The 16,022-nt window shown below is 31.5% G+C and overlaps 1 protein-coding gene across 2 annotated transcripts in view; it reads right to left on the bottom strand.

Moving 5' to 3' along the window:
• Positions 1-1,704: 1,704 nt before the first annotated feature.
• Positions 1,705-16,022, bottom strand: part of LOC143910306 (ubiquitin-conjugating enzyme E2Q-like protein 1) — a 58,430-nt gene continuing 44,112 nt past the window's right edge. Inside the window, exons 2-6 of one of the 2 annotated variants that reach the window (XM_077428716.1) lie at positions 7,953-8,381; positions 5,346-5,529; positions 3,020-3,221; positions 2,697-2,925; positions 1,705-2,612 (exon numbers count right to left, since the gene is read on the bottom strand). In XM_077428716.1, coding sequence (XP_077284842.1) covers positions 2,609-2,612; positions 2,697-2,925; positions 3,020-3,221; positions 5,346-5,529; positions 7,953-8,098 — 765 coding nt within the window. In that variant the 5' untranslated portion in view covers positions 8,099-8,381 and the 3' untranslated portion in view covers positions 1,705-2,608. Of the gene's footprint in view, positions 2,926-3,019; positions 3,222-5,345; positions 5,530-7,952; positions 8,382-16,022 lie in introns of both variants that reach the window. The other variant, XM_077428715.1, reaches the window with a different exon arrangement.

Here is a 16,022-nt window from a genome sequence, read left to right as displayed (position 1 = left end):
CCGTTCAAATCTAAAAGATCGAATAAGAAATTTACCGCAATATCTATGGGGACATATGGAGTGAAACGACGGAATTGTTAAGACACGACTATTTAATGTGACGGGTGAGAAGGAAGTAAAGTAGCGATGAACCAACATAACCGAGTTGGTCCCAACTCGCAGGATGGTGACCGAAACTCAACCATATCGTAAAGCTGCCACACATATTTAGTGCTCTCCCTGTTGCCATTTTTACGTGTTGTATTGGTGTTGTTCATCCCCTATAATATATTAACATCGATAAATTGACGTGTAATTAGCAGCTATGCAATTTAAAATTAGTTTTATTTACATAAAAGCTTTACAAATTTACAATGCTTGGGATTATTTTAGAAATGTATGAATTATTTATTTTATTTTATTTATTTTAGAAATGTATGTACTTCGGAATATAATATTTATAACAAAAATTCGATTGTATCATAAAAATTTGATTTTTTTCACGAATTTTATTTGATTTTATTTATCTATTTATTTTCTTTCGAATATTGGACGTTATACTTAAAATATTATTATACCACTATTGTATGTGAACATTTTCATTTTTTATCTATTTAACCAAATATTTTAAGTTGTTCGTGTAAATTTGACCTCACTTTCTAACAAATAATCATACCTTTGTACAGACAATATTTATTTTATGAATCTTTATACACACAGATATAATATTGTAATGACCTGATTTTATTATTTAAAAATTGCATCATATATTTATATTTTATGTATCTAATTGACAAACACTATCACATATTACGGTAAATTTTGTCATTGAACAAATATTTCAATTTAATAAACTCTGATATGTATTTTAAATGATAAAGAAAACGCATGCTTTAGTTAGGAGTAATTTATTATCACTTTTATACATCAACATCATATATATTTAATATTTTACACTTACACATATGCTTGTGTATATATAATATCGAATTTAAAATGGTTTAACTAACTCTAAATAACATCATAAGAAAATTCAACTAAGACATCACAACATTATGTTTACCATAAGGAATGCGTTGATGAATCAGACTTATGAATGAATACATAATGACCAAACACACAAAAAATATACCTTCTTTGTGAAGTATTCATAAAGATAATGAGTTCTTCGGGACTAGAATATGTATGTATAAAGAAAAACTTGGCAATAGAAGTTCATCTCATTATTAGGATGGGTATTTAATTTCATAAGAACTTTATGCAGCTAATTATGTAAGAATACCATTCCATATTATATAGAATAAGTAATATCAAATCAGCATATTTTTGTGTCAATTATTTTGTATTTATTTGCACAAATCGGGGAATTGAAAAAATTATGAGCAATGTGAAAAGATGATCTTGTCTTATGTAAATAGAGGATAAATAAAATAAAATGATAAAAGGAACAGTTTTGATGAAAACTATGAAGCACACGAAGATTTTAGACACTACTATTAAGCTTTAATAAATTAAAGCAATTGATTTTTACATCTACTATATATATATATATATATATACATATACATATAGGGAAAGTTGGTGGTTTAAAACGTACATACATATATAGATATTTTCATTATATTATTATAAAATAATAATTAAGTTTTTTATATGAATTTATTCAAACGTTAAATTCAGCGAGACTTTAATTTCATGACATTTAAAAATTAATTTATATTAATTGAATTTGATTATATTTATTATACATACATGAAAATGTACATTCATATAAAATCTTTATGGCGATAGAATAATTCATAATAATACCATATGACAAAATATTACATGGGATAAAATAAGCGGAGATAAATGTTTTAAACTTTTTCCTACATCACAAAATTTTGGCAAGTTTTATTAGACAAATATATTCTATCGTATATATGAGTGTAATATACTTATATTAATCCAATGTCAATTTAAAATCAAGACGTCATTAACATCAAATTTATTCTTAAATGGGAAAGGAAAATTTTTATGATAATAAATAGAAAGACAAGAAGGATTCACATTTTTCAATATTTTTAAAATGAGTATTGTATTTTCTACGACATCGAATTAGGTATATTAAAATATTAAATTTATTTATGACTATTTGTATATTACATATATAAATAATGTCTCCGTTTTATAATATCTATAAAACATATTGTTATGTTTTTTTTTTTTATAATTTGATTTAAATGGGACGGAAACACGAATCAACAACAAAGTTTTTTTAACAATCCTTGAGTATGTATTAAAAATACCAAATAATGGGTTGTTAACAATAAAAAAATATAAAAATTAAAATGCATTTGTACACATGAATAAACATAATATATGAGAATATACAGCTTACAATAATTTCATTAAAGTTTTCTTTATATTGAAAAAATTGGAGTTTGTCACTGTTTGGTATTTCAGATTCAATACATTTTTAAATTGAGCTCCATTACACAATCTTCACACGCGAAGATAAAACATCACAAAAGGTGAAATCAAATATGTTACACCAATTAGCATTTTTGTCTTACAATTAATCATAAAAATAAATTTAGCTAATAAACTAGGTGGGACGATCATTTAGCCGGGATCACCATGAATCAGTTTATCTGTGAACGAATAAATTTTTATTAATAAACACGAGTATTCATTCCTCGAACTATAAACGTTGGAATATAAAATTTTAAATATACCCATCGCTCAATGCCGGTGTAACCCATCCATATTTTTCGTGAGTCTTGACCAGAGATCTAAACGACTCTTCAGCTGTCCTTTTATTAAAATCTTTTGAACCTTTTGCTTTTCTAGAAACTCTACCATGTCCCTTTACAAGAGACGCAGCAAACTGCATAAGAACGGCTTCTACTGTATACGCACTAGCCCACCCTCGTGGTGTGAGTAACTCCATACAAATTGCTCCACCTGAAAACACCATTAAACGTATTACAATCAAGATTTAAATAAACATATATAGGTACAATTTACTGACACTAAATATAAAGTGTCTCAAATTTACCCTCCATAACGAAGCCTTTCTCTATTCGAGGCTCGATCACTCTCATAAATGGTGGTGCAAATGGGAAATTTTCTGGGAACGTTAAGTGTAGCAATACACAAGGGATGCGTAATTCCTTCAGGTCACCAGCTAGTTCACTCTCGGGATCCACCCGATGGAGACGAACGTGCCATTCAAAAAGGTTGTCATTCACTAATTCCACCTGGAAATTAAAAACATCAAAATTTAATACATGGAATCAATCACATGTGTAGTATCATTAAAATTAATCAGTGGATGATTTTTTTATTAAAAATATATTTTTATTTCACTTAAAATGTTTGGTCACGCAAGAAACGCGGTGCCCTAATTATGTACACGCACGTTTCTTAAAAAATGAAAGATGGCATTTTTTGAGAACGCCTTCAAGGAAACCAATAAATCATGATGAAATAAAATTTTGATTGTATAGATAATTTGATATTGATTTTCATGTCATAAAAGAGTTTTCAGGCAGCGAAATAATGTAAAACAGAATATGATAAGGGAATCGTATGCACAATATTATGCAATATATGTAGATTTTTTTAAATTTAAATGAGGCCAGAGTTTACTTCGTATCACTCACTGTTTGTTTTTAAAATATTTTAGAAATTACTATTCGATTCGTGATTGCATTTATCCCTTTCATCATATGATTAATATTTTGAAAGATGAAGGAAAAATTATGAAAGCCACGTGATAAATATTTTGAAAGATACAAATTTCTAAAACTATTTTCTACAATTCGAAAACATACCTATAAAATTTGGTAATATTAGACGGTGGAGAATCATCATACTATTGATCACCATTGTTACCATTTTAGTGAATAAAAATGTTCGTTATTTTTTAAATACTTGACATGTGGTTTTAAGTCATTTTGTGTAGAGCTTTAGCCAATCATATATGTACATACATATGTATATATAATATCGCAATTCTGTGTGTCTGTGTAGCTCTGTAAGATAACGCTCGCCGTACTATATAGTCGTTTAGATTCAACATACATATGTACGTCACAGCTAAAACACTGCCAACAAAATGTACGAATATAATAACAAAAGAAAAAACTTCTTTATATATTGTTTGCTACCAATTTTTCCTCTAGGAAAGTCTCTGAAAATTTATTTAATTTTTTTTCTATTGGAGTTTTATATTGTTTATATACCTATATAAGTAGGTAGGTAGTTTTAACGATTTTTTTCATATTTAACAATTAAATATAAATATTAAAGGTATTTGAAAAAAATTCGACCGCGTGCGGATCAAACACAGGACCGATGGTTCGGTGATTACTGGTCACAAATTACTCGTCACAAAGTCACTAAAATCTCTATAACGGAACATCTGGCAGCCGAAAAGTCCATCATACTAACGATAACTATCATAGTAACGAGAGCTTGAGTGCCAAATATTGTGTATTCGCGATTTTCATGGCAAAAATTGTCTTTGTGACCACCCCAATGTGACGAATAGCCCAATTACCAGGACCGATATACTTCTTTTAATTTTTTTTATTATTTAATAACTTAATATGCTAACACCCATGCGATGATATTTCATCGGGTACAACACTAGTCATAATATAATCATGCTGTGTTGAAAATAGAATATATGTAAATATTCTGTCCGGATACATTTTTAATACATACATTTATTTAATACTATGTAGCTGAATCCGGCATGCGTTGCAATACCACAATAACGCATGCAATTCCCGTTCCCGTTCCCGTTTTTGGGTGTATTTTTTAAAGAAACCATCGCAGATATGCACACAATAACTCATGTAAGTTTCATCGCAAACGGTTGAATGGTTACCACAATAACGCATGCAATTACCGATCCCGTTCGCGTTTTCGGGCGATTTTTTTTTTTTTTGACAGAAACTCATGTAAGTTTCATCGCAATCGGTTGAATGGTATAGGACCGCATACGTGACAGACAGACATACGTTGATTTTTATATATGTATGTATATGTATATATAGACAAAATATACAATTATGTATATTTTAAATATAATTTAAACATTCTCATATATAATCCTACCTCAATATAAATTTTATATGTTTATTACACACGATGTTAATTAATTTACCCTTCATATAAACTTTTAACGAATAACAAAATCGACCTTTATATTTGGTTCAACCGATTGACGATTAGATCTACATAGCGACCTATCGACCTAATATGACACAATAGACTTGTACTGTATGTCATTCAATGGTCGATTTAAACATTGGAAAACATTGGAAGTAGAAAAAATCGATACTACGAAAAATATAGTATATGTGGGTTCGAACTGTAAATATTGGGTCTGGTCTGCTTTGCTGTAATCGTTGCATTTCCTTAAATTCTTTCATGAGACGACGAGCTCGCACACTTTTTGGAGGTGGTGGAGCCTCAGCCCCTTTCTGCTTGCCAAAAGCAGCGGCTGCTGGACTTGCTGGCATGCTGGCTGCACCCTCAACAGGGCGCACTCCATCTCTGTAAAACAATTTGAAAAACATTTTGAGCATTTCAACTAGGTTTAATACTGATGTTAATGGTATTTATGTAGTTCCAAAACAATAGAATTAACAATTAAAAATTTGAAAGTATAAAGTTTGTTTGGAGTTAAAATTACGAATTTTGTCACTAGGTAGTAAAGCAAAAATGATACTACCTTTTTTATAGCTCTTTTAAGCTTTATGATACCAAATTTTCACAACGTGTACATATGTACAATACTTAAACTGTGCCTTTATATATTCACTTAATATTTTATTAGAAAAACAAAAAGATTTTGTATATATGCCTGTATGCCACAATCCAAGTGTTTACTCCAGTACGTTCATGAAAATTCTAGTTTGTTCATTCATAAACTACGTATGCGCTAAAAATCAAAATTTCCACCAGATGTCGCATGAAAATTTTAGCTGTCAAAGTGCTAAAATAAGTATCTAAAATGGAAACCGCATTGCAACGTTTCGATAATTCCTGTTTCCTAATTACTTATACATATTTTATACACGAACAAACCAGTATGTTCATGAACGATCGAAATGTACATTTAGACTGTCTCCTCCACCTCTGTTTCTTGCAAATTCGAATAATTAGCATTTCGAATTTGTTGAGTATTGAAAAAGCCACCTAAATAATATACATACTGTTACATTCGTGGGTGATGTGTATTTTGTTGTTGTTAATATTTCCGCTGCCACCAAGCGTTTTTGCGGAACGCTACTCCGTAAATAAAACTCACTTTATTTTATAAGATAATTATCTTCTTTAATAGTAGTAAGTATACACGAGATAATTTTGTATTACACGTTACTAGTTAGTGGTTACTAGTTAAGTCGTCTAATCGCGAATCACTAGTTAGACGGTTCAATTGTAAGTCAGTGATTAGTAAGAGACGGTTCGATCGCAAGTCAGACGGTTCGATCGCAAGTTACGGTTCGATCGCAAGTGATCTTCCATATGTTTTACATCAGTATATATTTAATAAAGGTAACAATTTGGACCAATCATAGTTCGTGAGAAAATATTTTTAGGGGGGAACTCGAGTTAAGTAAAACAATATCTTAAGACTTTAATACTTTGACCCTTGAGTGTATCGAGAAATGGTTTACACACAATTAGTTACACAATTAGCTACGCAGCTTTAAAAGGGTTTTTGAGGGAATACGATTCGAGTCGATTCGTGTGAAAAATGCTGGTAAACTAATTTAAGATAATATTTTTAGTGTTTGCATATGTATCCCTTGAGGGTAGATTTCACGCAATTCATTGTGCGTATTAAGAGTCGTGAGAATAATGCAGAAAAACGTTAATTGAAAAACGATATTTTTAGTGTTAACATATGTGTCTTGAATGTATCGAGAAATGGCTGAGTAGATGCACGCAATTTGTTGTGCAGGCTTAAGAAGGGCTTTGATATTTTTGGGGGAAACATAATTCGTCTCGCAGATTGATTTAAAGGTCGTGGGAATAGAATACAGCTAACATAAAACAAATAAAGACTTATGTAGACGTAACAATACATACTTCTCGAAAACTTGTTGTGTATCGAAAATTTGTTGATTGTCCATACATTTCTCTATTTGTATTCTATGAAAAATTGTTAATACTTATGTACAAAAATTTATTTATCACTTTGAAATAATTTATGTTATGGCACATATTTATTTTATTTAAATAGGCACACATACAGAATAAAATATAAAAAGAAAGTTGTATAATGAGACAAAAAATAATAATAAACATAAATAAAAATATAATATTCCATTTACAGTGAGCACCACATGGTGATATAAAAAAGTAAAATTACAAAAACATCAAGATTTAAAAAAAAGATAAAGAAAAAGATACAGATAAAGTAAAAAAGAAAAAGAAAAAGAAAGACTATAAGGGTGAAGAAGCAAATCAACCACATATTATTTTCTTCACATTTGTCCTAAAAATACTAAAAGAGTCACTAAAGAGGTCAGGACAATCATCTAAGCTATCGTAAATACGGCATATACGAACGATTGCACTATTGAAAGAGATGTTGCTTTGACAAATTGGTGGATACAAATTGATTGGATGATGTATGTAAAATAAAATAAAGTATACACAGTTAAACATACTCTAATAAAAACCCATAACCAAAAGCAGACGTTTGGGCGATGCTTTTCGCACAAAATATGGTTTACTATTGTCAACGATGCGTTTTAGCTATCTTGCTTTGTTAACTAATTGAGAGGTCTGTTGTTATTTAAAGAGCACCAAGCCAACGCCGAGGTCTACTAAGTATACATATAATTAAATACGAAATAGCCTTAAGAAATTCTTACAGGAGTACTTATTATTTTGCTTATACATACATACAACTACCCCCTTCATGGAAAATTTCAAAAGTGGTTGTTAAAGTTAAAGATAGTTACCTATGATAACCATGTCTGAGGATTCCCCGACGGGCTGGCGATCCGCTAGGTCCCCCAGCTGCACCTTCGCCATCTCCGATCTTCTCCGAAGACCTGAACAACTTCCTGAAAGCCGCGGTGAACTTCTCCTTTGAGCGTGACGTCATGGTGAGGTCCTGACAGATAACAGGTGCCAACCAGGACTATACAAACCGGTCCTACCAGCTTACAAGTCGGACATTTCAGTGTCGAAACCTCACACTTGCTGAAAGGTTCCGCTCAGTTAGAATACGCGACCGTGCTGGTCGATGACGCCAAGTGCAACTGCACCAGCAGGTTTCACTGATGCAAGCCGTTTAGAAGTTTGTTGTGCACCTCTCTTCAATCGTCTTCCGCAGTGCAAGTTACACACTAGAACCGTGTTCCAAAGTGCAAAATTTCACTGCTCGACTGAAACAAATTAAAAATACCATCATTGTATGTACATGGAAATATATGTGAGAGTGAGAAATTTCGTATATATAATTTAGTGTATGAAGTGTAAATGACCGTAAGGGCGGACACACAGAATCGTACGACACGGCATGCCTAGGTAAACTCCATCTGTCATCGTCCGATCATATTATTTCGACAAGTTTCTCCTACATTTCTTCAAATTTGGTAATCACCGCTATCTATCACTAAGTCAATACAAAGTGTGTGTATGTGTATGTGTCTGCGCCCTAATAAACGTTAACTCCGATGATATTCACAGAGGAAATTTTGTAAAACAACAATACTGGCATACGTTTTCATTTCCACGAGAACCTAATTTTCTTTTAAATACAGCGACCAAATCCACTTCGATCGCCATTTTCAGACATACCTATCGTATATACATATATTTATATTATTAAATTAATTGCTTTGTACAAAATAAACATATGAAAATACATTTCTGGGAAAACTTCTCGAGACCACTTGTTGTTTAGCAAAATATTGTTCCAATACATATTGTGTATACTGAAATCAGATAGCGAGCAAGCAAACACAACAAAAATAACGGCTGGCTTATCTTTATTATAGGAATAAAGCCAAACCTTCACGTTAAATACATACATATGTACCAGTGGTGTGCCGTGAAAATCTCCCTGTTATTGTCGCACAGTCTTACTTACATGTGCGCGAGCAGGATACAAGGGGACTCGGTATGACGTCACCTAGTCTCCTTGTATCCTACACATAAGTAAAGCTGTGCGACAAAAACATGTAGATTTTCACGGCACGCCACTGATATGTACGTAACTAGAGTTATAAGATTTTAAATTGCTCAAGCTAAGCCAAACGAAATTAGATGACAAAAACTTGTATTTTTTTTCCTCTCAAATTATGAATACTAGATTGTTCTAAATTATTATAGGCATTTTAAAATGTACAGTAGACATTTTTTCTTAAAGTTTAATGCAAGACTTAAATTTAACGCAGGATTTGGGAATCTCACTTGGGGAGTGTGACTTAAGTATAATAATAATCTAATTAGGCTCATTTATTAATTAATTTACAGCAGGATGAAGGCCTCTCCAACGCGCTTCCACTCATCAGTGTTTTGTGCATCTCTCATTCACCTCACCACACATTTTTCAAATTTCGTCCACTCATTTTAATCCTTTTACACTTTTACATTCTCTCGGGTACTATTCCAGCACAAAATTTGTCCTTCTAACGTTCGTTCTTCTAGCTACATGACTCGCCCATTGCTACTTTCTTTACTCTCACTGTTACATAAACCATCTTTGTCACATTTCTAACCGACGTATTCTGTTTTCTATCTCTCTTCGTTATGGCGAGCATACAGCATTACATACTTCTTTGAGGACATTGATATGTAGTTTAAAATAAATATTGCCTCACCCTTGCACACATATCAACTTGATTCAATATGTATCGATTAATATCCGACATTTTTGCGAACTATATTTTCAAATTTGCCCTCGAATACGTTGTTTAATTATAACTAATTACTCAGAAGCATATAATGCAGTACAGTTGATATAGACATGTAGTATGTACTTTAAAATCAACACAGTATAAAGAAGATAGCGAGCAAGGTCATAAATGGCTCACACACAAAACGTCAAACCATTGTTTTGGAAAACAAAGAAAGATTTAACATATTTTAAATAATACATGTATCTACATTTACATATATGTATATATATATACGTATAAAATATTATACACTCTGAATATGACGCAAAAGATCTGAAATAAAAACGGAAATGGATATATAAGGAAAACACAGACTGTTTGACAAACAATCATATCGTATTCCTCATAAATGTAATTCAAGATCACACTCGTTTACTTATCGCAACTATTATATTATATTTAGTTTGCTAAAGTACTTATTTTATAGTCTATTTGTTTACTTCGGTTCGTTCATGAACATACTATGTATTTACATATGTATATATATATATATATAGCTTGTTCATACATGAATAATTTGTTTTAGCTTAAGTGCTAACAGTCAAAAGCTATCTTTAAATAGACTCACCAGGTATCGCATGAAATTTTTAGCTGTCAAAACTTTTGTGATGTCAAAACGGCGAGTATTCAAAAAGGAAATCCTATGGAAACCGCATTACAGCGGTGCTATAATTGCCGTAATATTCGATAATATTAAAAATATTGCAAACCAGGGTAAACATACATACATATGCCAACCATACATAAGCCAGCAGTTTGGATTAATGGTAGCGTATATGTTTAGCACCATGCGATCACTGGTTCGATCCACCAAAACTACTGGTTAGATTTGGGAGTTTTGTGACTCGAAATCGATCGTTTCTCTATCAGAGTTTGTCAATTTCATCTGATCATTGTTGAAACAGTTCATCAAATTCGCAAATAAATCCTTTCCTGTTGTCACAAAAAATCTTATGTATTATTGTGTATAATTTGTAAAAATTATGGACAAAATCTAAATCTAAGATGTCTCAATAATCATCTGTATTTATTATGTGTATAAATTGTAATAATTGTGCACAAAATCTAAAATCCATAGATGTCTCAATGGATTAATTCTGTACTTAATTAATTGTTAAAATTAATTCAATGGTCCTTGCGGCCGTATATACATATGTACGTAAAATAAAAATGTCTGACCGTAAATTTCACGTATTGTTTCGAATTATGTAATGATTGAAAATATATATAATTTTTTGATGTGTATAATACACTCGTCGCATTGGAGCGCTCTGTAATTACTAGTGTACTTTGATTGATTGAATAAAAATAAAATATCTACATATGTAAATAGAGGATGAGATAAACGATTAATAATACTTAAACTTACAGTTTGTGCATGAATAAACTAGTTCGTAATTTTTTCTACACATCATAGTTACGCAAAATAAAAAAAATAGTATTATTTCATGTACATATAAACAAACTAGTACATATGTTCATGAACGAACGAAATGTACACTAGTACCGAATCACATAAGTACATATTATACATTTCAATGAAAGCACTGAAAATCCAAGTGTAAAAGTGCAACTTCCGATTGATAAATACAACATTTAACGATGGCTGAGCTAATTTCGAAATACATACATATTTATCAAAGACTATAAAAATATTCACACAGAAAGATACACTCAGCCAAAATCTCACGTAAACAATTTTTTTGATTTGAAAACAATACGTTATAAGTAGAAGTAGGACCGAAAGCGTGCTTTTTCCAGGAAACAGGGAAAACTACAAAGCCAGAGAGCATAAAAAAAGGTTCATCATAAAAATGAACAAAGCACGGCGAAAAATGAACAATGAACTGCGCAAAGTTGGTCCGCTCTTTAGTTATAACTTACAAATAATTAATATACAAGTAAAAGTCGGGCAAATCAAGAAAGCATATAGAAATATTGATCATTTCGGATATCTTTCTCTTTCTTTGACAACGGTGGTGCAACGATCAGCATACGTGCATATTTTAACGATCGAAAACAACTACGAAATAGTTGCAACGTTAGTTTTCTAAGCCAATGCGTAAACATTTCGCAAAGTGTGGTCCGTGTGACCTCAACCACATGTACTGCGATTAACGACTACACGTGTCCGATTAAGTTGACTATCGACAATCAAAACACGTATCAATTTTACAAGACCACAAACTGAGCTCGCCTAATTCTGTTGTCCTATATAATTGTTGGACTATCGCTATCGCAACTATGTATGTACTAAAACCTATACGACGTTTTTACACGTTGAGCAAGTTTGCCCAGCTCATTAATTTACACATACCTACATACATATACATATACATGTAGCTCGAAAGCCATATCACAATATTGTAATATAAAATGACCTACTTAATCATCTTGAACTGGCTTTAAATAGCCTAACGATAATTACTCGGTTAGAAATTCTACAAGACTTGATAGGCCGTCGAAGCTCATAATCGTAGATCGGCGTTCTATGGATACTATTCGCACAAAAAATGGTACACTATTGTCAATTTCTTAAAAAAAAACATTATTTTTTGCACTCTGGCATTGAACACTAGTGGAGTGGGCTATTGTTATTTGAAAATCATCCATCGAACGCATATCTATTATTAATATATCCATTATAATGAGGTTGATCACACAGTTCCGTTTTTTGCGTGCTTTACGTTCGTCCCAACGTTTTCGTAAAATTGTTTGATTTGTCCCGTTATGTTCGTCCACTGAGGGACAGAAGATTTTTTTAATGATATTGATTTAATTTCCATATATTTCTTTGTTTTTTCCAAACCAATTTGCTTCCCAAAAACAAATATTTTTATATAAATATTTCATTTTAATGTATCTGATAAAATCGCTTTCTGCTATCATTTTCATCATAATTATTTTCAAATAACTGCAAAATACAATGTTGTACTATATTTAACTTTTAATCTTATTTCACTTTCTTCTTTTAAAGAAATGTACGTTTTGATAAAAATTATATTACTTAACAAAAGAAGAAATTTAAATTAAAGAAATCAAAACTTTCAGTCGCACATATTATATTTGCGATTAAAAGAAACCGAGAATATACGTTTTTGGAAAATTTGTAGTTATTTCATTTGTTCCTGCGGCACATGAGCATCAAATATTAGATTATTTTAATTGTATATTCCGAAAAAAATTATAATTCTTTTACGATATGTATGGCTATTTGAAGGAAATTATTATTAACATTTTTGGACGTGCAAGCACTGTTTTTTTTTATATGGGGAGACAATTTTTTTGCGGGGCATCCCGTTTTGAGTCCTGGGAAATATGTATATATAATGGACTGTAAACAAGGACTTGTAAAAGTCAGTACGGCGTAAGAAAGCGTTTCGTAAAGATACTTTGTCCTATCTGGTAACAAGAATAAGAAGCAAGAGTTAGAAACTTCGTATGGGTCGCCGTGAACGACAATATCGTATGCCTCATTAGGTTTAGGGAAAGCCTTGCAAGTAAGTTCTGGAACGGTTGGATAGTTGTTACTATGGACGGTTTATTTTGTGTATCTTAATATATGTACATATGTATATACATATGTATGTATATACATATGTATTCCGTTACTAAATTTATTAGTTGATAGTCAGATTAAGGATTCTAATATTTTCCATTGGTCTGGATGATAGTATAATCTATGTAGAACCAATATCTTCACTAGACGTTGCATGCTTGGTACAGAATATGCACAAAAACTTTAAAAAAATCTTGTAGCATTGTCGTCCTGCCTAATTTGACCAATATGTACATATGTATGTATAGATATATGTTGCAGTCCAAGTGTGCATTTCGTTTGTTCATGAACATACTAGGTTGTTCATACACGAGCCAGTCTGGTCAGTTATAGTGAACACAAAATAATAAAAAAAATGACAAACGAACTACATAGTTTGTGCATGAACAAACTATGTATGTATGTATTAGGCATAAGTTTAAGTATTCTCAATCGTTTTTCCCATTCTCTACGTAGGTATGTACATATTAATGCTTATCCTGGATTTCAACATTTTTAATATTAGCTAAAAAAGGAATTATATCAACGTCGCAATGTGGTTTCCATTGTATTTTCCATTTAAATGCTTAAAGTTTTGACTGCTCAAAAGTTTTGACAGCTAAAAGTTATATGAGACACCTGGTGAATTTAATTTAAGATATCCTTCGACTGTTACCACTTAAACTAAAACCAATAGTTCGTGGATGAGCAAACTAGTACGTTCATGGAAAAACTAGAGTGAACACTTATATTTGAAAGTGGGGGAAGTCCAATTCTCAGTTCCAAAAGCACTATTTCTGTTTGACTTAATTCACAAATTGTTATCACTTATTTTAATTCGATGTGTCCAGAATCCGGGAAAAGCAGAATAAACGTATTACAGGCAACCAATATTTTTAAATATTGTTTAAAACAGAACATTTTATTTAATGTTTTGCGAGATATTTCTCGAAATGAAGAAAAGTGGACTTATGCCACTTTCAATTATAGCGGCTCATATGTATGTATAATAGTAGCTGTGCAAAATCAGCCGAGATGAAAAGTTCGTCGATAAGACATGCATCGCAGCAAGTACATACGGATACTGAAACAAAGCCATGCACAATTCCCTAGGTGCCATTAGTTTTAATGTATGTAGAGCTAAGCTAAGAACAGCAAGTGGGTAGCATTCCACTCAGATAAGGAAAACGATAATCTAGGATAACATTCACAAAATATACGGTTCTAACTTCCAACCGTTGCTACGCTGCAGCAGAATGTATATTTGTATGCATACATATACCATATGAAACAAGATTTGATATACCTATAGTCATCACCCTTAATCAATTCAATGACTGTCGACTACTCTCGTAATCACAGTGCTTCGAAAATCATCAAAATCGTCGAATATAAATCAGTTTAAACGAGGCCAGTTCATCTCCGAACGCTTCCCAACTGAATATTAATTCATACGCCGCGATAACGACGTGACATTTAATTTTACAAGGGATTGAATCGGTTAAAAATATGGGTAACTTCATTCTTAACCGCTTAAATAATATCTGTGGCATTATTCAAGTAATTTTAGAACGGACGACGACTACATAAATTTCATTATGCAGATAAGGCGAGAAACGTACGTAAATGCAAATCGTCAACGACCTCCGAAATTACCGACATTCATATCCCTCCTACTCTCCCTCTCCAACCCCTCGTCAACGACTGGATAAATACGCTGGAAAAGGGCCAAATCATATACGAGCACGACCCTGTTTTACTTCCCTACCGTGAAATATTAAAAGCGGTCAAGATACGAGCGCTGAATAAGCAAAACTCTTAAAAAACACACACACACACACACACACACTCGGGTTGGTGGCATTCTAGAAAAAAATACGTTTTAACATGTGAAATATAAAATATGTCTGTTTTTTCGTGGACGTGGAGAGATTTTAATTTTTTAAAGCGTCATAACTAATGGTTACAAAACATTTGTACCCAGCGAAATTTTTTGCTGTCCTAAAATATACATAAATAAATGTTTTAGTATATTTGAATTCGTATCCAAATATTAAGCTATTGATACAAAAAAGTATAAAAGAATGACGAGAGATGCAGATGAGATAAATTCCAATTTAACGCTGAAAAGGATACGTTCCGACTGTGAAAGAGTTTCCACGATTTTGAATCTTCACGATTTTGCCCACGTCAAATATAAATATACATAATACGCAGAAAGGCGTATATTTGAGACGATTTTTTTTACAGTGAAAATGATCTTACAATTTTATTATTTTGAGTATTTATATTAATAAATAATCTTCTTAATTATTAAGAATCAGAGTCGTGATCAGGGCTGTGGAGTCGGAGTCGTAAAATATCAACAACTCCTGTTTATTTTTTTATTTAATTAATAGCATACATTATGCGTCAACTAGATTCCACTAATAAATTTTAAATCCACTAATAAATTTTAATTAAATAATTTCTTTATAAAAATCAAATATAAATTTTCCTTTTTATTATAAATAAAATAGTTTCATTTTTGTTCTCTTTTTTTATTAAATTGTTTGTTTGTGTATGAAACTCATACACATACACTC

This window comes from Arctopsyche grandis, chromosome 4 (assembly GCF_051622035.1).
Source record: "Arctopsyche grandis isolate Sample6627 chromosome 4, ASM5162203v2, whole genome shotgun sequence".
Classification (NCBI taxonomy): domain Eukaryota; kingdom Metazoa; phylum Arthropoda; class Insecta; order Trichoptera; family Hydropsychidae; genus Arctopsyche; species Arctopsyche grandis.
The sequence above is the reverse complement of the archived record's forward strand: the minus strand, read 5'-3'. Positions and strand labels throughout refer to the sequence as shown.